The following is a 22,909-nucleotide window of genomic DNA, read 5'->3' on the forward strand; positions in this document are numbered from 1 at the left end:
TAAAAATATTATCTATAGGGGAATAGTCAAATATTGCTTTTTATTGTGTCTTGACTTATGGAGACCAAATGATGTTTTACAAAATATTATTACTGGGAAAATTAACTGGTTCCAAACCACTGACTGTGAAAATCAATTATTTTAATCTACTCAAATAAGACTGTGTTTTTATCACTTTTAAAGAGAAATTATACTACTGAGTTAAAAGATTAATTGTTTTTTCCCCCCTAGTTTTAGATCAATTAAAAATAAATGGTTGTCATTTCATACCATCTTAACAAACGCAGAGGCAAATATTTTTGCCAAATCTACAGACAGCATTTTGCAAGTTATACCACTACTCTTCAAATAGATTAATGTATGAACTTTGACACGGCCATTCAAACACCATGGCCAGGTAGCTGAAAGGTGGAGCTCGACCTCTAAAGCTTTTGACTAAAATGTGAAAAATAATCACAAGGGAGAGCAATTGTTTTCCTTTTTATTATAACAACTTTATGTAAAATCAGTAGACTTGTCACACGGTCAGTGAAATCAAAATACCCACTCTGTATCTACATATCTCCCATCATTAGCTACTTACAAATAAAAAAAACAGAGGCACTCCCTATTCAATTCTCTTGGATATTACTAATCGGGGAAGAATTAGGGTTGTTGTTTGAGGTTCGTAATACACACATGCAGCGATGTCGGACCGCGGATTGGCTGTGTTTGGCATTCTAACTGAGGTCTTATCTTGGTCCTATAGGTTAGAGTGATGGAGCTTTACATGTGTGGTGCCAGTTGCAGAGACTTCAGTGTCCCTGCTGTGACATCCTCAGGATCTGAAGCAGCAGGCATTGTACCTCTTCATCCATGCGACCCTGTTGAGCAAAGTGCCAAAGCCCGTTACCAGGGAAGGATGATGCTGTAAATCTCTGGTCTAATTGCAGCAGCATCAAACTATTACATGAGCACTGATCATTTCTGAATTTCTTCTGCATTGGGAACTTTAACTGAACTCTTTCAGACACTGGCCAACCTACCAATATTTGTTAGTTAAAAACTACAAGCTAGGTCAGCTCAGGTAATTTTAAGTTCTCCTACCTTCAACAGTATAAGGCTAATCAACAGATTAAGGTGATTTCCTCCATGAGTCTCTCATGACATTTTTTTTAGTACGTATATTTATCTGACCAAATTGTAATTCAACAAGCCGAGTCGCTCATAATCTACTTTGTTCTCCATTTATTTTGTTTTTGTGCAGTACAAACATAATTTGATTATCTCAGGAATCAAACCAAATATGAATGCTTTGCATGAAAGAACCACATAAAACAAACCACATATACTCAATTAACCACATGTAACACACACTTAACAATGAGACAGTTTTACATTTACTTTGTGCATGTAGATGTATTCTTAACTGACCTGTACAGCTGCTAGTAAATGTGAGCGGTACACAGCCACCACCTGTTTATGCTTTCTCTCCCAGTCCTGGAAAAAAGATCACTTCAGAGTTAAGAGCCAGAGTATCTGATCCTCAATGTACTGATTGGAGATATTCTGATCTGATGCAACCCAAGTATTAAATTGGGTCTATTTTTACTTGTCTGTACTGGAGTACTTGACTAAGCTCAATGTCTTGATCCAGGTTGTTGGTGTATCATCAGTGCTATTACGTCTGCCACACCCCTCACAATCTATATAGCAATTTGTGCGTGTAAAATCACAGCCTTAATGCCCAGGCATGTTATTTTGCTGACCCAACAAGTCTGGGTTTTAAGTCAAAAGCCCTACAAGGGCGTGATCTCACCTGAGAGCAATTTACATTTTCCCACATTCAAAACAAAGTGGTAATGTTATACGCAAAGAGAACTGTTTTTTTTTTTTTTTTCTACGTTTGAGTATAACTAGAACAGCACTAAAATATGAGTTAATTTATCAATAAGTCTTTTCAGGATTAGCTTAGCTCTCCAGCAAACTCCTTTGCGTGAAAAACATTATCAGCAGAAGCACGAAGTGTTTATTGAAGAACAATATTTCTCACCTAAATTAGACATGCACTATTCTGTCAAAGGTAATCCATGACCTGCCTATACACACATAGGAGCTTCAATGAAATCCAATTCTTAATCTGTGGGATTTATTATGATGTTGGTCCCACCCTTTGCAGCTTCTTTGTCAAGGTTTTACTCATTTCTCACAGTTCTTCCAGAAGTGCATTTGTGAAGTCAGACTGATGTTGGATGAAAAAGCATTCATTGTAAAGGAATGCTGTTCTCCTGCGCCCTACTGGCTTATCCGTGTTCTTGTTGCTGTTGCTTTATGAACTGGTGTTTTTTCTTGTTAAAACATGAAGGCATCATCCCCAAACTGTTCTGACAAAGTTATGAGCATGCAACTACCCAAAATGTCTTTGCAACAAGAGGTAATTCAATCTGAACTAAGGGATTGAGTTCAACTCCTAAAATCATTCCCACACCATAATTCTCTCTGCACCTAACTTTACGCCTGACAGAATGCAGTGAGGTAAGTGCAGTTTTCCTGACAGCTTCTGCATCCATATTTATAGTGCGGCTTCGGCCCACTGCCTTCCTATGCAAGTGAATTAGCTGTCTGCGTTTTTTACGTCTGATAGAAGCACCTGGATGTGATCATAGTGTGTGGAGACCGAATGCCTCTGGCATTACTATATGCTGAGGAACAACAGACCTGTCCTGCACAAACTTCTGCTGAAACAAAACATTGATTGTTGTTATCATGCATATACTTTGGATTAATTTGTGTGCAAAAAATATTTTGATTTATCAATACATCCCTAAAACAAATATTTATGGTATTCATATTTTTCCACATTAAACTACCTCTGTCACGTTTTTGCTCACCTGCAGCTGTTGGGTCAGTATGCCAATCCTGTTCTGCAGCGCCACCTGCTGGCCTGGATTGCCATGTTGCGTGAAAGAGGACGAGGGAGGGGATGGGCTTGCGAAAGGAGGGGAGAGAGCTCCCAGAGCCTCTTTGAGTCGGAAGACTTCTTTGGAAAGCTCTGTTATCTAACCAAATGTCAGACAAGACGGGATGAAGAAGTTTGCCATCTCGAAACCTCAAACGACGCTTGTTGTTGGTAAACCTGGAGCTGTACTCTGTTACCTTACGGTCCTTCTCTTTGACTAGACCCTGGGACTCTTGGATGTCTTTGTGGAGCTCCTGGATGTGGCTGGACTGGGACTGTAGCTCGGAGAGCTGCTTCTGCACCGTCACCAGCTGGGATTCTGCCGCCTGCCTTTCACTTTTGTGAAATAGCGCCTCCCTCTGCACCTGGAATACCTAGACCAGATTGACAACAAATGTTATACGAAGCAAAATTATTGTCAACAGTCACCAGTCTAAACATTTGGACTTTCTGATTACAGTTCTGATTGCAGTTTCACCTTCACAAGCCAAAGATATCAATGTACAGCTGAGATTTTGGTTACATTATGTCACAATACAACCACAAACTTTAATGTATATTATCCTGACAGTCTATGTTGAAAGACCAACACAAAGCAGTGCATATTGGTAAATGGTATGTTAAGGATGTAGAGTTTTATTTCTACAAAAATTAGTATTTGTAGCATGACTGTATAGTATGTACATTAATGCACATCCATACGTAAAACCCCTTCAGTCTAACTCTGTACAATTACCTTTCACTGCAAGTCTCATTACATGGCAACAATGATAGGCAACGAAGAGGAAAAGCAACAGATGAATAATGTAAAGGGTAGACAGAGCCCCCAAAGGAAGCACGGCTCAGTGCGTCGTAGAAACAATCACATCTACTTTGGCTTTAGAGGCCACTGAAGAGGACTGATGACAGACCAGGGAACATGCTGGACTAACCTCCGTGCATGTCTTCTCGTGTTTCCTGGTGAGGTCGTTGAACCGTGCTGTGGTGGCGTTGATCTCCGCCTGCAGAGAGAGGCGCAGCGCCTCGTGGTCTTCCTTGGAGATCAGGCCCTGTTGTGCAGCCTTCTGGGACTTCAGCTCTCTCAGCTCTGTCTCTTTCTCACTGAGAGCCTCCTGCGCCGCTGCTGCACTGCTCTCACTGGCCTGCAGGGCGTGCTGTAGCTCTTCCTTTCAAACAAGGAAGCACAGGTTAGCTCTCATAGTCTTCACAAATCTGTCCAGGGGAAATTTGGCTATTATAAACAAACTGAAGCAAAAACGGGAAAAAAAATTGTAGGATTTACTTGCATTGCTTTTTTTTTATATTGCTTCCTTTTCTGCACTGACCTTGACCTTCTCATGTTCCTCTTTGGAAATGGCGTCTTGTTTGCTCTGCAGTTCTGCCTGGAGTTTAGCTGCATGCTCCTCAGCTTGAGCTCTTAATGTTTTCTCCTCTTGGAGCTCCTGCAGAGTTTGAGCAAGCTGCTCCGACACGGCAGACAGTGCCTCTTTATGCTTTGAAAGTGGCACCGCGTCTTTCAGCTGCAGGGCGTCCTGCGCACGGCCCTCCCGCTCGGCACACAGGCAGTCCAGAGCCTGGGCTGCTTCCTGCCTTGCCACCTCCAGTTCCTCCTTCATTGCTGCCAAAGTTTGCCTGGATCGATCTGACCAGACACAGTAGGAAGACAAGGGAAGCTAAATTGTCAATAAACACAGACGTATCCAATACAGAAAAGCAAGCCAACCTAATATGACGGGGGGCTCTGAGCTCTCTGAATGGGCCTCCTCCTCCTCCTCTTCCTCTTCCTCTTCATCTCCACGTCGAGGAGTTCTGAGTCTCTCCAGCTCCAGAAGGGCATCATTGAGACGTCGAGCCACGTCTGCCCTCTCCCTGGCAAGTTGCTCGCACTGGAGTCCGAGGGTCACCTGGACCTCGTCTAGCTCTGAACGGGGCACGCACTTCCTCAGCTCTCCCTCCAATTCAGCCAAGCGCTCCTGAAGGCGCCGGACCCGGTCCCCATCTCCCGCCGCTGCTTCCTCTTTCCCCGAAGTCCGGCTCTCCGCCAGGGCTGCCTCCAGTTCGACAACTCTGTCACGAAGGGACTTCACGCTCTCCACCTCACCTCTTTTGTTTTCGCCTTCTTCCCTGAGCACAGACTCTCTCTGAGCAGCCTGGAGTTCCTTCACTTTCTCTGTCAGCTGTTTGATTGTGTCATTGTCCCGGCTGCTCTGACCCTCCGCCTCGCCCTGTCGCTCTGCGAGCTGCTCCTCCAATTCCGTCACCCTGGCTCTCAGCTGCTGCGCCTCCTGGCTCGCACCTTCTTCTCCCTCCGCAGCCCCGGCAGCTGCTGCGCTAACGTTTCCTTCAGCGCACTCCACAGAAAGCACCCCAAGACGCATCTGCTCTTTTAGCTCCTCCAGCTCGGACTGGGAGGAGGCCAGCTGCTCTTCTAGACCACGCAGCTTTTCTTCCAGAGCTCCTGTGCTCTCTGGATCTCCACCTCCATTCTGAGAGCTGCCTTTGCTTCTGCATGACAACAAAGTGACGTCAACACAGGCAACTTCTCCGCAAACAAGATCAAAAGTCAGTGTCTAGCCATGAATTTTTTTTTTGTACTAGTAAACCTAATTTATTATTACAACAAAGAGGACAATTTTAATATAAATTGTTGCTTTAACAATCTCGCACAAGTGGTTTAGGATAAAAAGAAAACCATGGTGCTATAAATCTACATAGAACTAAATATATGACTTCTTTTTTGAATAAAGGACCTTTAAAGAAATAAAACCTACTGGGATTTTGAAAGAGATATTATTGTGCTGATCTAAAAATAGACGATTCATGGCTAAATGAAGCGCAGAAGCTGCGCTGAGATGCTTGTGGTGTATAAATAAAGTCAGCTCACTGCTCGTCAGAAACGCTGTAGGCTTCCAGTGAAGCCTGGGCCTGAGAGAAGCGCTCCTGAAGAGCTTCAAACTCCTTCCTCAAAGTCTCATACTGAGTCACGGGCACCGAGTCTGAGCTGGTGGTCTGCATGTCCGTGTCGTCCTTCTCGAACATCTCCAGCATCTGTAAACAATGCAGAAAGGATCACAGTCAAATAAGATGAGTTAAATCTTATAGGGACACTTTTTTTTTCTTCCCTCTTTGTGGATTTTATATTTACACTGTAAAAAAAAAAAAAAAAAACTTTCAGGAGCTGACTTTTGTTTGCTCAAGCGACTAATAATGTGTGTCTAATATTGCACACATATGAAAAGTCTACTACTATTCTTTTTTGTATTTTAAATTAGTTATGTATTTTAACACAAAATTTCATCAATTCAAAAACACTACATCTGGAGTTTAACTTTATTGTGATTTTATTTGATTAAGATTTCACACAGGCTCAATTTTTTTTCTGTCATAAGAACCTCAGATTTCGTTCTGGCTTGAAAACAAAAAACAAAAAAAACATGAGGTTATTAAGGCCTTGACTGGGTCAATAGTTGACACCATACTTGATTTTGAAGCTCAAAGAGTGCGGGAGCAAAAAAACAACAACAAAAAAAACAGTTTTGAAAATGGTCCCTCCTTTAAAAGTTTAGAATGCATTTAATTCTTAACAGGGCTTAACAACTTCAAAACTAACCATAGATATTTAGCTTTAAAACAGTAAGCCACCAGTGTCCACCTGCGAACCAAACTCACTTTGCCATTTGCTTATCAGCCACTATAAGAGGTTTCTGTTTCTTCTATCTATCCATCCTTACAAAGTCTATTCTTTTGGTTTCATCCCTGATCTCTGAGCTGATGTCTCTCTGTGAGGTCTTTTGTCAGGCAGCAAGGCTAATCTTACACTCTGAGCCTGTGATCCGTGATCCAGTGGAGAACAAACAGCAGAAAGCTTACCCAAACTTCATAGATAAAGAGTTCTATTTTCTGCAACCAAAATGATCCAGATGAAGGGTGATATTTACAAAATGATTCCATCTGATGCTAATTTTTCAACCTATGTAAGCGTGACTCTCTCAGTGTTTCAGTCATCAACTGTCTCTGTCTCTCTGTGAGCTTTTCCTCCAATTCCGTCACCTGCAAGTGAGTGCAGAATCATGACGAGTTTTCTTTTTAGTGATTATCACTAATGTGCGAGTCAGGAACATTCAGCAGGAAACCCTCCATCTAATTGGCACCACTCTGCTGTTTTTGCCTTTACCTGCACTTTAAGGACAAGTTCGGCGTTCTGTGAAATTAGTTCCTCTATTTGTTTCTGCAACTCAGCGACTGATCCCGGGTCTGCGGGAGCAGGAGACGGGCCGGGTGAGACTGCATCCGTTTGTGAAGAGGCTTCGTCCTGGGCAGGGGACGCTCTAGAGCGCTTGGAGAGCAGCTTCTCTGCAGGGAACATTCGGGAGAGACCAAAACAAAAGTGAATCAATGGACTTATAGACGGGTCTGAATGCAGGGAAGTCTAGCCATGTTCCATTCCTAGAATGGGAACGTTCTCAGGACTGTATACCAGGGAAGTCCAGCATTTCATCCATGTCCTCTGAGTCACTGGCCCCAATCCCATGAGCCCCCTTCAGCTCCTCCAGCAGCTTGTCCCTCTCAGCCTCTGCCTCCTTCAGATGCTGCTTTAGTTGAGACAGCTATTGTGCACACGTATAACTGGAGATTAGAACTAATTCTTATTATTTTGTTCATGAATAAAGTTGACTGATTCAGCAATAAAAGCAGAAGAAAGTGCTTTTCTCTAAAAGTCTGTACCTCCTCCAGGGCAGATAGGGCGCTCTGCTGCTGCTGCTCCAAGGCCTTAATCTTCTGGAGCAGGCGCCCTCTCTCCAGACGCAGCCGTCGGATCTCCTCAAACACTTCCTCATCCTCTGCCTAATCCGCACACACAACCACGGAAATCAGAGACACAATTTCATGCAGGTGAGGACCAAAGAAATCATAAAAGTGTAGTAAAAGTAAAGCTTTACCTGAGATGACTGCTGAGTTCCAGGGGGCTGGGGAGATGGAGATTGGGATTTCTGGGGCTCAGGGGATTTGGCAGGGAGAGCTGGACTTGAAGGCTTTTCAGATCCTCCTGAGAGGTCCTGGATCTTTGGGATTGGAACAAGAACAAAAAGTGTCAATGGAGAGATGACACCGCCAAACAAATGTTTACCAAAGGAATATCCATATTCTTTATCTGTAGATAAAGAATATCTTTGTCTGGTTTTGTCTTAGGTAAAAAGTCAGCAAATGACAACAACAGGGTGACTATACCTACTTCAATTTGCCGACATCTGTAATCAGACCAATAATTCAAAAGTTTTAAATAACCAGAACTGTGACAAGTGTGGTTAGATGACAATCCATTTTTATCTTTCAATCACAGAGGAGACTGCTAAAGAAAATAATAATAATAATAATAATAATAATAATAATAATAATAATAATAATAAATCATTTCTGAAGCTCTCCGCTAGAGAACTGTGCAGAATGTTGAATATTGGGTTGACTCATTCTCCACAGCAACTATGCTGCCTATCACAATTGATTGTTTGGGAGATATAGCAACAAGAAAGCCTTTTTGTTCCTACTACCAATACTTTAGACATGCAGAGTTTGCAACATTGCTTACTGTTTAGCATGGTGTAGGAGGTGTAATGATGTGGGACTATTTCTCTTCCAAAAGGTTTAGGTTTTGAGGACCTTGTTGGATTGAATGACATAATGAATTATTTGAAATAAAAGGACAAGAAAAAAAAAACGCTGCTGGTCTGTGCTAGAAACTGAAAATGGTTTGATGTTGGTCGTCCAGCAGGATATTGATCCAAACAGAAATAGCTCACTAGACACAAAACAATTAATTTCCCATGACTAAGTGTCAGAACTAAATCCTATTGAAAACATGTAGTGAGAGTTAAAGAAATGAGCGTATGAGAAAAGACCTTTAGGAGTCTGGATGATCTAGAGATTCGTAGGAATAATGAAATGTTGTGTGAAATGTTATTAGGAAACACTAAGTGCTGCCCTTTTGGCAAAACATTATATACTAGCAGCAGAAATACCAAAAATTAAGGTACACATACTTTAATAATCATCCAAAACATATTTCTGATTTGAAATAAAAGATTAATTTATTTAAATCTGTACTGTGGGTGACATAACAGTAGATAGCAAGGTGACAAGATGAATGTACATTAAGGCTGAGAACTATAAATGCAAAAATACTTGCCATCTGCTGAAATGATTTTTATAGTACCTGGAGAGGAGAGCGAGGCGGTGGAGGAGCTTTCCGTTTTCGGGGGGTTGTCCCCCCTTGCACTGATGAAGCGGCTGAGGGGATTTGAATGGGCTGTGTGGGAGTGAGAGGGGGATCACAGACAAGCAGAGGTCAAGCTGAACTTAAAATAAGAAACAGAACAGACGAAAACCCAAGATAACAGAAGGGGTAAAGAGGAGAGAACGCCATGAAGATGAAGGCAGCACACTGAAACAATGACTTCATATTGGAAACATGCGCAATATGATGGGCCAAAATAAGTCATAGTCTCATAGATGGAAGCAGTGATGCAACACACAACTATGCAATATTACCTCCTCGCCTGCGCTCTCAGAAGCTACGTGAGCATTGAGGGAAAAGACACAGTGAGCTAAATGTAAGAGATACATTGAAATGAAATGAAAACATGGCAAATTTTCCCCTGCCACCAGTTCTTCCATTGTTGTCTGGGCTTGTTGATGAATCTCAAAGTAAATCCACCAAATTAAGACATTATTTTGTGGTTAGGCTTAATGTGCACATCAAATCTTCTTCATTATCATGACCCATTTGTTTTTCATTTGAGTATACAATCTCACTGGGCAAAATGTTGTTGTTTTTTTCACTCTAGTCTATAAACACACCCAGTTGTGCTCCTCATCAAACAACTACAGCTACTTTCTGGGGAAGCATTATGTAAGACGAATAAATGGTTCAGTTAGCTTCACAGGAGAGCCTGTGTAACTTTTCAGGAAAAGAAATTTATCCACTTAAAAAAAAACAAAACAAAAAAAAAAACAAGAATGACACAAAACACCCAGAAGGCCTTGTTTTGTACCTGGGGGTACTCCATCCTGCAACATGCGAACAATGCATTGGTTGCCTGTAGTTATGGCATAGTCAGCAGCTTTGTGGCCAAGTTGGTCAACCAGTTGTGTCCTTGCGCCCCCTCTCAGTAGAGCCGCTACAGTCTCGACACTTTCACTCTCACAGGCGAGCATCAATGCCGACCTGACCATCAAGAAGCAGTCATTAGAATAATAAATACCCGTGTTCGATAATAGTTCACTCAAAAAAGAAAGTCCATTATATTTACAAAAGCCGTCTGAAATTTTTTCTTCATCTATGATGATTGTCTTTGCTGCGCAAATATTTGAAATTAGAAGATATAATTTAATTTGATATCTGAATTTATTTCAAGAACTTCCACTTGGCGTTTCAGAACCTGCCTTTGGGGGAAAACAGTGAGAGCCTGTGATCCCAGCTGGATCATAAACACGCAACTAGTGCAGTATTTTCTAAAACTTGGGAGCTCTCCGTGCATCCTGAGTCTGACTGCTAAGAGAATAAATATAGAAAGATATGTCATTTATTACTACTGCAACAAATTCTTTACTGTTGTAGAAAAAAAATCTGAGCAGCAATGTACCTCCCCTGGTTGTCCTGCGTGTTTGCATTGGCACCTCGACCCAAAAGAAAGACACACAGCTCCACTCTGCTCAACTGGGCCGCAAGGAGCAGCGGCGTGGCTCCGTCCTGAAAAAGACGTCATTCAGCCATCACCGAGGGCATTCCACTCTTACAACAACCAAACAACACATAACGTAGCTAGAGTCGTCAAACTTACATCGTCCCGGACATCAAGGTTGGCTTTAAAGTCCCACAGTGTCTCAGTGCTGGACAAACAGCCACTGATCGCTTTACGATCCAATAAAAAAATAAATAGAATAAAATAAAAGAATAGCATAGAACAGCTTCTGCAATGTTACTACACTGTATGATTCAATCAACTGGTATCAGCATCTTATAATTCCTAGATGCAAAGCTATGATAAGAAACTCTAAAGAAGAATTTGATATTTGCAGATGACACTGATGGTACCTGCATGATGGAGTGGTGTCCTGCCAATGCTGTCTGTGCAATCTACCGCCAGTCTCTCCTAAGGCACCACACAAAACACCAAACAATCAAATTTGGCAACATTTTTTTTTTCTTTGCATGATCTGGATCAGATACAGTGTCGCTGATTTTTACCTGCAACAGTCGCTTTAAACACTCGTGCTGATTATTTTTGGCTGCAAGATGAAGTGCGCTGAAACCTGTAGTCAGCAGGTTGCAAACAGAAAATAAAAATGTATGTTTGCATATCTGGCAGAGGCTATTCTTAGCTTAAAGGAGCATGATCGCATAATCAGACATCATACCAGCTCCGTCTGTGACACCGACGTCAGCTCCATGAGATATGATTACCTCCAGGCAATCTAGTCTGCCTCGAGATGCACAGAGGTGGAATCTGGCAGAAGATATACTAACAAGTCAATACGAATGAGAAGAATGCAGCTGGTTTTTACTGATATTTCTTGTCTTGATTCTGTTTACCAAATATTTTCAAGCCAAAATGAAGGCATATTTTAGTCTCTACGTTACAAGAAAGACCACAGGTATATTTGAAACTGATAACATTAAAGTATTAAAATTAAACTATAGAGGTTGTGCATGACAAAAGATGAGCTTTCTATAACTCTTGATAAAAATGTGTCTTCACTCTACTTAGGTGACATCATGAGGCAATTAGTAGCACTAGATTCTACTCAGGGGTATCAGATTAAAGAGAATAGACTTTTCAGATTTTATTTTGTAAAAACATTTGAAAACTATAAACACTGTGTTGTTCTAATACAGAAAATACCAATCATAGTCATCATAATAATTAAAAAAACACACTACAGTTTGTGTTGGTAAAATTCCAAAATGGGAAAAAGTTTTGCGAGGGAAAATCATCTGGAATGATTCCTGATAATAAAGAGGAAATCGTGTCTCCAAGTTAATGTTCCTAAAGAAGACATGTTTCATGAGCAAATGGCCATGCAGTAAAGAGTGAATTAAACTTGTGCGCAAAAGCTTATCTCAAAAAAGTTTTCTTTTTTTAGTAGAAAAATTATTTGTGCTTAGGTAATTATGTTTTTTCTTGTTTCTTTTAAAAATATCAACAGCTTTAATAAATAGTGCTAATAAGCTAAGACTAAGTAAAACAATAAACACCTACAGCAAAATTTCCAGCATTTGTAAAGATAAAAATGTCCAACTTACGCTGACTTGCCCTCAGCGTCCAGCTTGGTTGGACAGAGACCTTTTTTGACAATGAGGGCAGTGACTTTGTCAGGTTCATTCTGCTCCACAGCCTGCAGCAGCCTCTCATCACTCTTGCTCCAGTCTTGACTCTATGAGCGAGGGAGTCAAAACAATATTTCACCACCCTCCAGGTCAGCACAGCCCCAATGAAAACTGAGAACCCACTTTATGCAGTGCCAGCTAGAAGTTTACATATACTCATTAGTGGCATGGATGCCGTAAGTTTAATATTAGCCTTCCTTCACCATTCGAAAAACAATTTTGGTGTATTTTTGGAGTCATTGTCACATTAAAACACCCAACTGTGTCCGAGTTTCCCTCACCTGACCAGAACAACCATCTCCGATGAAAGGAAATTGGTCAGGATAGAACAACTAAGAAATCGCCAAGGTTCAAGTCTGCCATAAACTCCAAGATTTTGGAACGCCAGTGTATACACTGTGTAAGAAGGTCAGTGCGCGTCACCATGGGTTGAAAGAATGATGACATGGAAATAGGCAACATCTACCATGACTGAAACTTGCAGTTGCCCTCCTATACAAGTCCATTACCATTCACAGAAATATTTCACAGTCCAAGGGAACAAATATGGAGCTATTTGCCCACATTTGTTTGGGCAAATAGCTCAAACAACAGTGCAGTACATTTTGAAAGAGTCAAGGCAAGGCTTCTGAAACTCAGAACATTACACCCACTGTCATGTTAGTGATAGCCGCTTCATAGTATGGGCGTTAGCCAGGGATTACTTTGCACATTGCGAATGACGTGACTTTGACATGGCTGGGTGTTCCAGCAGAAAAATGATCCAAAACTCACACTAGAAATGGTTTTCAAATGGATGAAGCAGAGCAATGGTGAGCTTATGGAAAGGGATTTTTCAGATTGTGGTCAAAAGCTAGACTAGTTCAAGAGCCCTAAATTAATCCAAATGAGTTCTTGTACTTCTGAGTAAAAGAGTAATCAAAGATATAGCTAGTAATATGGCAGTATTGATGGCTGAAAAAAGTGCATGGTCAGGGTTCAACTTACTCAGTGACGAAATACCAAATGTTAATATGAAATGTGCTATTTTGACTGTCTAAATTATAGAAACCGATAAGTGAATGTAAAATTTTGCACTAGATTTGTTTCTCGTGCGAGAGAAGTTACTAAATTACTTTTAAAATCATGCCGATGATGAGTGTATGTAAATACCCAACCAGCCCTGTATCTCTCAACATTCAACACTGTTTTAGAAGATGTTGTTCATGTAAAAAAAATAGTTAAAGCACTAATCATTGAGATATGTTATAGAAAGCAAAAAAAAAGTAAAATTACGGTCAATTTCTGTTCAGAATTTTTACAAACAGAGACAGAGGATACCTACTGGCAGCGGCAGCAGGCTGAGACAAGGACAGAACCGCTTCATTAGGCTAAACACAGGCTGCTGGGGATCCATATTGCTAGCAGAGAGTCAACCAAAACTAAACACTGCCAGAGAGTACTATTTTACCACTGTATGCCACATGCCTATGTCACATTTCAGTCTCTCAGGAAAATCAATGAGTTTCTGGAAAGAAAAAAAAAACCTTCCAGAGGTCAGAGCAACATCACAGCATAGATCTGCATAGCAGAGAATCTATACTATTTTTAAATCCTACCTCTGGTGATCTATAAACTGTCACATACACACATCGACACAACCCCTCCCTGTCTTCACAACACATCCCAAAACGGCATCTTCTGTCCGGATTCGGAAACAAGTCTCCTTTCGTCTTGCTTCAACTGCATGCACTGGCCCAGCCGGTCTGTCCACGACAGTATCCCTCCCTCCTGTCCTAATTTCTCCAAACTGATCATTTCCCCTACTGCCTTCTTCTCTGTAGCAGTTCCCTTATTTGCTACCATTAGTTTTTGTTAAGTCCTGCACAGTGCTCCCCCTCCCAATCCCTGCTCCCCTCCTGCAGCATAGTGAGATCTGTTTCTCTGCAGCTACAGAGCGGGGCCTGTGTGATGTGAGGACTCAGCAAAAAGAGGGGGGAGAAACGTGGGATAAGCTCCTGTTTGCCCTGCTGGTTCGGGTGGCGAGAGTCTGTCTGCGTAGCTGGCCTTAAAAAGACCCCTAACCATGTTCACCCATATTGGTTAATCTGGTTGTTATCATCGAATTTGTAATTTGGTCCCTATAAAGGTATCAATGAGAGTGACCAAACAAAACACACAAACCATTAGAGGGAGCGTAGCTTTAAATTTATATAATTATTGATTTATCAGCAGCAGCAAAGCAGCAGTTCAAAAGTCTGCAATTGAATGCTACATATTTTTCTATTAACCGCTGCTTGAATTCAAAGTCAAAATTAGAAAAAGAGTGACAGACATGAAGTAGGACTCCTTTTAGTGTGTTTGAGTCAGTGTGCATGGGCTACATGTTAATAATTGAAGGCTACTTGAGATCACTGGTTATAACAGCAGCCTAGTGGCAGTTCTGCTTTCCTGCTGTTTAGTGACACTGTATCCTAATACATCCCCCTCAGACTCATTTAAATGAACTGCAGAAAGCAACTAGCAAATGTTGTGGGTTGAGAGAAAAATATTTTTCATGGAAAGTGACATGTTCCTATAAAGTTCACACACTTAATCCTCAACAATGTCCACACAAGATGCCTCTTACCTCATTCTTTTTAAACTTTGCTTTGAGACTTTTCATAATGTCTTGAACTGAACAACAACAAAACAACAACATTAAAAACAGAAATTGGGCGTTGTTAATAAATATAAATTTTAATATCACAAATAGTCCCAAAACCTAGGAAACAGCAACATTTTAAAACACTTAAGGAACTAACCAAAGACTAAATATTAACCCCTTTTACAGCAATAAATTAAATAGTAAATCTTAGCTGACAGGTAAACCTGCCGCCTACCTGTGGATGTCAGTGCACTTCCAGGTAGGTGTTACACTTGCACTTCAACTGCTCACAGAAAAATACTGAATTCACTGCTGACTGCTCGATGCACTAACAGAGCCCGCCCCAGTCCCAAATCAACCAATCAGCAGCGCGCACAATGCCGAATCAGTGCTTGATTGGCGATGATGGACTGCAGCTGTCGCCTTGTCTGCTGAGCATTCACCAATATCGTTTTTATTCGTTTTAAACCATGTTGACAATTATTCATGCGTTCACCTCTGAATAAAAAAAGAACATATGTCTTTGTTTATTTGAAGCTCGTCTTATCAGCTTAGATTTCTACACAGTTAGTGCAGGGAAAGTTCCAGTGTCCCGGGATGTTGGGCGGTCTTCATTGCGTCACTGTGAGTTTGACCAATGGCGTCTGTGATCCAGGTCGACCCGGGAAACGTTAAGAGGTGAGTTAAGTGAAGACACAAAGTGAATAAATAAATAAAAGAAAGACGTTCACTCGAAACCGATGTAATGCTTCTTAAGCATAAAGACAACTAATCGCATTCAAGCAGAAAAAAAAATAAAAAATAGGACTCCGAAAAACGTCTATTGTAAAACTATTACCTCTTAAAATATTTTTCACATTTTGTCATCAGCTCTTGGGTCAACATAAAGCTGTGCATAATTGTGAAGCTGTGTATACTTTTTAAGAATAAAATCTGATAAATCCTATGTGCATTTGCGTTTTGCCAGGATACAAATATCCTTAAATACAACCAACTAGCCTGCGGTATGGAGGGACCGACATAATGGATCACATCATATCAATTCTCATGTGACAAAACGTGAAAAACGTTTTAACAAAGATTGAATGCTTTTGCAAGATAAAACGTCAGGAGAAATCGTACTTTTGAATTGTATTTGTAAGCATACGTATGCTTACAGTTTTTGGAACTGTAACTCAAATGGACAAAAGAGTTAAACATGGACTGGTGTAGTTGTAGCCCAATTATCAGTATGATACAATAGTCCACAATTACTTTTACAAAAAACTATTTTGTTTTTTTAATAGTGCAAAACTCTTACCATTCTATTATGTATTTGGAAAAGTATTAGCAATTTACTTAAACACATAATAGTATTCTATGATACATTGAAATAATTTATGTAGACCTACATGGTTAGAAAAGATATTTCAAGACGGTGTTCAGAAAAAGCACAGCATATTTATGTATTTTTATAAAGTCTAATTCAGTCCAATTCAATTTATTTTTAGTGCAGTACAATTTTGTGCTGTGAAACTAATATATCTGGAAGTATGATTGTAAACTATTCCAGCAAACCTCATGTAAATAAGTTTGACCAAAGTTCTATAATCGCTCAAGAGTTTGAGCCCAAACAATAAGGTAGTGTATATTTATAAATGTCAATTCACATCAGCCACCAAAAGAGGGCAGTAAGTGCTAGGCAGATGAAATTACAGAAATCAATTATTCCTCCAGTTTTGCTTTTTTTCCCAACTCCTTTGATAAACACAAAGGGTTTTATTAAATTCAAAGCTTTCAAAAAATAACTTTTGTTGTTCTGTTATTATGTATTTAAAACCTACCTCCCACTGAATCCGGCAGAAAAACTGGATGTTTATAATGTTCATAATACTGAAATGCCAGTTAATCCTGAACTTCACAGGAATTGTTGATTCCATATATAGCCTTTTATAATGAGACAGTTTTATTAGTTCTCTGATAAATTGTATAGCACCCTTGTGCTGGGGCTGTTTCCTTTTTTTTACTAATGTAATTAGAGTGTGGGTTGTTATGCAACTATTTTTTTCTTTCTCCATGATAAAAGCATAATAAAATGGAAAGATACCTGTCTGGTTGCCTGCAATTCTGTGTCTGATGATTCCTCTTAGAGAGCTCCCGATTTTCATTTCAACCTGACCTACATTCACTCCTTTTTTTCCCCCAGGTTAGTTTCAATCTCCTCATCCATAAACTTCTTAATCTCAGTCTGGACAGGATAGAAACATAAATTAAATCTTCGATGTTGCTTTCCTGTGATGGGGAGTTTTAAAGAACGAGCTGTACAGAGCGGATTGAGTGGATAAAAGGGGATAGAGAAGGGGCAAAAAGGGAAAGATTGCTGCAACATGCAAACATATGACATGAGGGAAAAAAAGGAAATCTCATTTATGGCAGAGAAAAGACTAGAAGGGGATGAAGGAATTTGCTGCTCAGTAGTTTTTGTTGACATATGGGGAAAGGATTACACCCCTGACTTTCTACTAGTATTTTTCGGAAAGGTATGTGTTTGTGTGTGGATTGTTGGGACAAGATGTCATTTAATGAATCAGTTGATTTTATTATTTTTCTGAGACATTTAACACTGCATACTGACCCTCTTGACATGTGAAAACGAGACTCTCCAAACAAAGAAATCTTTGCATAAAGAGAAAAAAGGGGATCCACTTGATTCTTTCACTTTTTATAACAAATGTATATACTTGTATGCATATTTTTTCCCATAGTGATAGACCTTTTAAAACAGTACTACTCCATTACTACTGCATTATACCTCCACTCTCAAAGTTTAAATACCTCCACTCTCAAAGTTTAAATATGAAAAAGTTAACAGAAATGTCCCAACAACATGGAATACTAATTAGAGGGTTTCTCACCAACCCCAACCTCAAAATCTAATATAGATGTCGTACAACTTCTTGACACAATTTATTTACACTTCTGGCATAGCTGTATATCTTTAAAACAGTGTTATAAAAAGTTTTGTTTGGGGAAAAAAAAACATTGTGTATGTTCAAAATGCATGAAAGTACATCTGTATGAGCTTGTATTAGAATCATCTCTTAATAGTCCAAATCCAAAGTTTCAATCCTTTGATCTACAAAACAGTTTATGTGATCTTATGTCATTCCCAGATCCAGGGTCCAGCAGAAGTAAATAAAAAAACTTTTGCTGGATCTCTACCACAGAAGTTCACTGTCCTCAGTGGCAGATTTTAATATGTTCAAAATGTCTTATTGTGGCAAAACCTCGGGACAGCACAAGTATTGATTCCAAAACGTTTAATAAATTGCATCCACTGTAAGATTTCAACTGCTTTTTTCATGTTTTGTGAATAAGGAGTGGTGGTTCCCAGCGTTGTTTGTAGTCAAGGCAAGGATGTTCAAGATAACCATAAGGAGTAATTTAAATTGGACTGTAGTAATAAATAAATAAATAAAATAAACATGGACATATTGGATCTGTGTCTTTTGATCTAGAACTAGTGTTTGTTCTTGGTGAACAATAGTTTGGAGTGAACATGCAAAGGGGAGGATGTGAAAGTCTAGATGTCATGGTGCTGATGGCCATGGTGGGGGTGGATTGTAGCTCGATGACCTCATACAGTCACCCGCCCCCTGGGAGAAAGTGAGCTCACAAGAGTCGTAAAGAAAAAAGGCATTTACGATCTTTTAACAGACTCAGATGTGCCTGGCTCAGTGTAGCATACAATCCAATTTAGCAGTCTGGACAAAGGATAATGTGACGTGTGGGAGAAGATAAGTGAGAAAATGTAAAACATCAAGGAGGCAGAGTGTATACACTAAAGAATACCTCTTTTAAAAATAAGACTGGACAAGTCTAATTATTTATTTATTGTTAGATTGTCTTGTTTTATGTCCACATATTATTAATCAGTGCATGGTTTAGCTTGCTTGGATGCGTGTATTTCTCAGTTTTACGCAGTCCTCTCTGGACATCTTCTGGTGCGTTATCTCTTAAAACCAAAAATAATTACGATGACGTTAATTGACTTTCTAACATTTTTTAAAAAATGCTACTGATGTCATGGCAATAAATAATTAACACCTGAGAAACGCGTTTCTGCCAGTAGACCCAGTTGCGTTGAGAATGGTTTGGAAGAAGGGGATCTATGTCTTGTTGCATGGCGCATGATGTGTACAGACATTTGAATGAATGAACGCTCTGCTGATTGCGAAAGGCAGCAGGAGGATATTCCTCTGGGACTGAAGCGCCTCCCCTTTAATCGCTCGGCTGAGTTGTGCCTCTCTCGGAGCTGTCGTCGCTCTCTTCACTCGCACATTTTTCAGGAGGTAGTCCGGATGGATTTCGATGCGCTCGAGTTTCTGAAAGAAAGGATTCCGAAAGCTCCTGTTTTCTCATTCTTCTGAGGTTTAACAGGCTTTACGACAAGGATTGCTGCCTTTTGTGTGTAGTTTTATCGTTAGTGACATGAAGAAGCGCGGATTTTTGCATCCAAAGTGGCCGAGGGACTGAATTGGCGTGGTAAGTGATTGCGCGTTCGGAGCGCAGCTTTCTACGATGTTTAAATCCGTTGTTTTGGTAATTTTGTGGAACAGAAGTTTGGACAAAAAGCCCTTCTTTTTTATATATATGTATATAAAATCTAAACTCACACTTAATGTTTGTAAAAATGTTTCAAAAAGTTAAGAAGTTAGAAGCTTTCCGTGTAGATGAATTTGTTATTTAAAAAAATCAAACAAACATCTTCTCTTGGTCTTTTCTATATGTTTGCACCCTGGCTTTATCGTCGGACTTTTATTGCAGGGGTGTGAGATGTAATAGAAGCCTTTGGGTAAAGTCCAGTTGCCAGACGCTCTGCTCCCATGGTTGAAACAAAAGGAGCCCATGAAGCCCAGCTGTCTCCATAGGTTAATGTCACATGGAGGCATGAAATGGCACACAGGCTGTTGCTCTGTGATTAGGAGAAGGTAGATCTTGGATAAAAGGATTAATGTAGTTGCTGATAGAATAGAAATATTTATACGCAGTCCTTTTATGAAGCAGTCCATATCTTATGCAGTGTCATCTGAAATAAGGTCCAGCAATAACCTCGCATCTGTCCCACCCCCCCAACATTTCTCAGTTTTCTATCCAGCACCAAGTTTGGAAGCTGAACCGGCATGGCCAAGTGGCTGAAGGACTACCTGAGCTTTGGCAGGAAGGTGCCTCCACAGCCTCCCACTCCGGACTATACAGAGAGTGAGATCCTCAAAGCATACCGCCTGCAGAGGGACCTCGACTTTGAAGATCCGTATGAGGATGCGGAGAGCAGGTCCAGAGGGGAATCTGGGACTTTTGACCCCTCCACACCGGTGTACGGATCTCCCATGAAATCTTCCAGTGTGGACATGAAGTCTCCTAAACACAGGCTGATCAAAGTGGACTCCCAGGAGTTGGGACGCACCAAGATTCTTCTCAGCTCCATCTCTTTGGAAGACCAACCAGAGCCCGTAAGACCTGCTGATTCTTACCATTTGTTTTAGCCATACACTGATCAGTGACTGACTTCAAATGTCTAGATTTTGTGAACCTTTGACTTCCTGATTTCTCTTTCAGAACAACAAACAACTTTCAAAATATTTTTTCTAATCTTCCTTCCATGAAGGAAGTTAATAATTTCTTGCATTAGGAGTCGAGTTGACATTTCGCTGTGTGTGTAAGAGGGAGCAGTTTCTGTAAAGCAAGGTTTTATTAATTCAAAACAATGAAAGACTTATGAATTTACATTTAAAATTCCTTTTGCAACTTATATAAGAAGTTTGCACAACTAGCAATGTTAGCATTATAACTGTAAAACAGTGGTCTATATATCTGTTTCATAGAGAAGATGGACCTTTTCACTGATTCCACTGAAATTTTTCAAAAAGGTCTCCAATGTGTATAAATCCAGGACGCTCTATAACAGAATGTGATCTAAAGTTTAAAAGGATGAAACAAAGCAACTTTGTTGTAGTTTGTTCAGCCTTGTGTTTGTCGTTTGTTGTAGCTTTGGGTCGATTTGCGGCCCAGACGCTACTTTGTCTGGGCCGCAGATAAAGTAGGTATTGTCTTTTTGTTCCTCAAAATGTTGTCAGTAGTGGACAGAATTTTCCTAGTAAAAAATGGCAAAATGACCAACTCCTAAAGAAGTCTGGTTCTTTGTAGTCTCCTTAATAAACAGCTAACGATCCTTCATAGGTACCACAGTTTCCTTTTTAAATAGCTCCTTAAACCTTTTAAGCTTTCTCTGCCTTCATTTTCCAAGTTTCCAATTGACTGCTCACCCTTAAGTGGTGATTGAACTGAAAGTACTTCTTCTCAGTGCTTCCCCAACTTCTTCACAGATGTACAAACAACAAAGGAGATTGTGTGAAATATCTTCCTCTTGTCAAATGAGGTGGGCTGGAGTCATAAAGAGAAGCCAACCAAAAGACATAAAAACTCCCACTTCTTTCATCCCATTTCCATCACGGTGACAGTTTTAATGATCAGATTCAATCATCTACTTCCTGGGAATGTGTGTCAGAAGATATGTATTGCTTACATAAATCACATAACATCCTATACACATAAATTTACTACCATAGGCGGACGGGGAAAAAATGGATGGCTTTGGCGCACCATTGAGCTAGAGGGGACCATGGTCCCCTGAGTTTATGTCCATCCATAAATAATAGATGAGGTTTGGTTTTGCAAGCTGAGAGGGACCATCACACGTGCACATGTTGCAGGGCCACATTCATTATACTGCTTGGAGAGGTATCAAGGGCTATGAAGAATTATATTTCAAGCTTTAGTGCTGTTTTTGTCATCAGGAACATGTGTGTTTTTTGTTGTTGTTTTTTTTTTTTTTTTTAAACGCATGTAATGCATGATAAAAAAAAAAAAAAAAACTCAACCTTTAGGTACAAATGAGAAAGGTGTTTAAAGAACAATTTGTGCAAAAGTAAGGGCTTTACAAGGACATTAACTCAAAAACGCTGACTAAGTTGGAGAACTTCTTAGAATCTTTATCATAGCAGTTTAATCTACAAACAAGCTCATGGAAACTGCTAGAAAGAGCAAAAATCCTGAAGAGGATTGAAGTAATACTTCCACTAAAGTCGATAGCTCCCCTGTCTGCCCTTCTCCCTCTAATGCACATTAATTTCCCATGATCTGTGGGAACATCCATGTTCTAATTACCATAACAGATTCCTGTGCATCAATAGATAACCTGTTAGAGAATCAACAAGAGATTAGGACGTTGTTTCACCAGGGCGTCAGCCTGTTTAGCAGGATTTTGGGAAGTGGGGCCTTTCTGCAGTAATTTCCTTTGTGAGAGGAGGAGAGACAAAGGATGTACACGCTTCTAGACTGGCTCTCATGTGTTTTTACATACGCGCGTGTTTGTGCGACCATATGGTTGGCTGTGTTGCTGTCACTTTGCCAGATGACCACTGCTTTTTTTTTTTTTTCCTTCTGTGCTTGCATGGAGGAACAAAAGCTGCCGACTGCATGTCTCCCGCGTTTATCTCCATCCACTCTTTTTGAAGCCAAAAAAACTTCAGGACCTGTCCTTCACCATTCAGGATTTTAACAAAGATATGATGATGCAGAGTATGTTTATATATTTTGCATAAAGACTTAGTGGATCAATTTATTCAACGGTGATTGGCCACTTTTTTTTTTTTTTTTTTTCATTTTCGTCTATTTATGGCAAAGTGGATGTTTAATGTGATTCTCCTATGGTTTATTTATTTATTTTTTTGTGACTTGTCTTCTACACCCCCGATCCCTTAGTCACTGGATCTTGAAGATATTCTGTCTCCACAAGACTATTTCTTTAGCTTTCACAGATTATTATAAATAACCAAATGATGCTTTCAAAACTTTAATGCAAATCTTACAAAATCCATGTTGGCAAAACTAGCCACTTTGGAATTTTGGCTTCTTTTGC

At 40.1% G+C, this 22,909-nt stretch overlaps 2 protein-coding genes across 12 annotated transcripts in view; one reads left to right on the top strand and one right to left on the bottom strand.

Annotated features, from left to right (window-relative positions):
* Window positions 1-226: 226 nt before the first annotated feature.
* Window positions 227-15,286, bottom strand: ankrd24 (ankyrin repeat domain 24). Of its 6 annotated transcripts, none has more exons than XM_016674599.1 (23): window positions 15,185-15,286; window positions 14,932-14,978; window positions 12,240-12,370; window positions 11,354-11,442; window positions 11,184-11,248; window positions 11,031-11,088; window positions 10,777-10,847; window positions 10,579-10,685; window positions 9,988-10,160; window positions 9,485-9,507; window positions 9,150-9,242; window positions 7,879-8,001; window positions 7,664-7,783; window positions 7,416-7,545; window positions 7,113-7,291; window positions 5,823-5,986; window positions 4,662-5,443; window positions 4,264-4,580; window positions 3,871-4,104; window positions 3,136-3,312; window positions 2,871-3,038; window positions 1,414-1,479; window positions 227-863 (listed from the first exon to the last, which is right to left on the bottom strand). In XM_016674599.1, the coding sequence occupies exons 2-23, from the start codon at window positions 14,965-14,967 to the stop codon at window positions 795-797; spliced, it is 3,375 nt and encodes a 1,124-aa protein (XP_016530085.1). In that variant the 5' UTR covers window positions 14,968-14,978; window positions 15,185-15,286; the 3' UTR covers window positions 227-794. The 6 variants fall into 6 exon arrangements, with proteins under 6 accessions (XP_016530085.1, XP_016530083.1, XP_016530084.1 ...); XM_016674597.1 differs by lacking the exons at window positions 14,932-14,978; window positions 15,185-15,286 and adding exons at window positions 13,648-13,830; window positions 13,922-13,981; XM_016674598.1 differs by lacking the exons at window positions 14,932-14,978; window positions 15,185-15,286 and adding an exon at window positions 13,922-14,345.
* Window positions 15,287-15,368: 82 nt separating this feature from the next.
* Window positions 15,369-22,909, top strand: part of shdb (Src homology 2 domain containing transforming protein D, b) — a 29,673-nt gene continuing 22,132 nt past the window's right edge. Inside the window, exons 1-3 of one of the 6 annotated variants that reach the window (XM_007558742.2) lie at window positions 19,154-19,473; window positions 19,756-19,919; window positions 20,075-20,441. In XM_007558742.2, coding sequence (XP_007558804.1) covers window positions 20,112-20,441 — 330 coding nt within the window. In that variant the 5' untranslated portion in view covers window positions 19,154-19,473; window positions 19,756-19,919; window positions 20,075-20,111. Of the gene's footprint in view, window positions 15,628-19,153; window positions 19,474-19,755; window positions 19,920-20,074; window positions 20,442-22,909 lie in introns of those variants that run through there. The other 5 variants (XM_016674615.1, XM_016674617.1, XM_007558743.2 and 2 more) reach the window with 5 other exon arrangements.

The sequence above is a fragment of the Poecilia formosa genome, unplaced genomic scaffold (genome assembly GCF_000485575.1).
Source record: "Poecilia formosa unplaced genomic scaffold, Poecilia_formosa-5.1.2 Scaffold98, whole genome shotgun sequence".
NCBI classification, from domain to species: Eukaryota; Metazoa; Chordata; class Actinopteri; order Cyprinodontiformes; family Poeciliidae; genus Poecilia; species Poecilia formosa.

Bases quoted from the DNA above. Each gene is read 5' to 3' on its own strand.
- ankrd24 (XM_016674596.1), bottom strand. From the start codon at position 13,719: ATGGATCCCCAGCAGCCTGTGTTTAGCCTAATGAAGCGGTTCTGTCCT. The intron at 12,371-13,647 runs GTAGGTATCCTC...CCTCGCTCATAG, and splicing joins TCAGCCTGCTGCCGCTGCCA to AGTCAAGACTGGAGCAAGAG. The intron at 10,161-10,578 runs GTACATTGCTGC...CTTGATGGTCAG, and splicing joins ACGCAGGACAACCAGGGGAG to GTCGGCATTGATGCTCGCCT.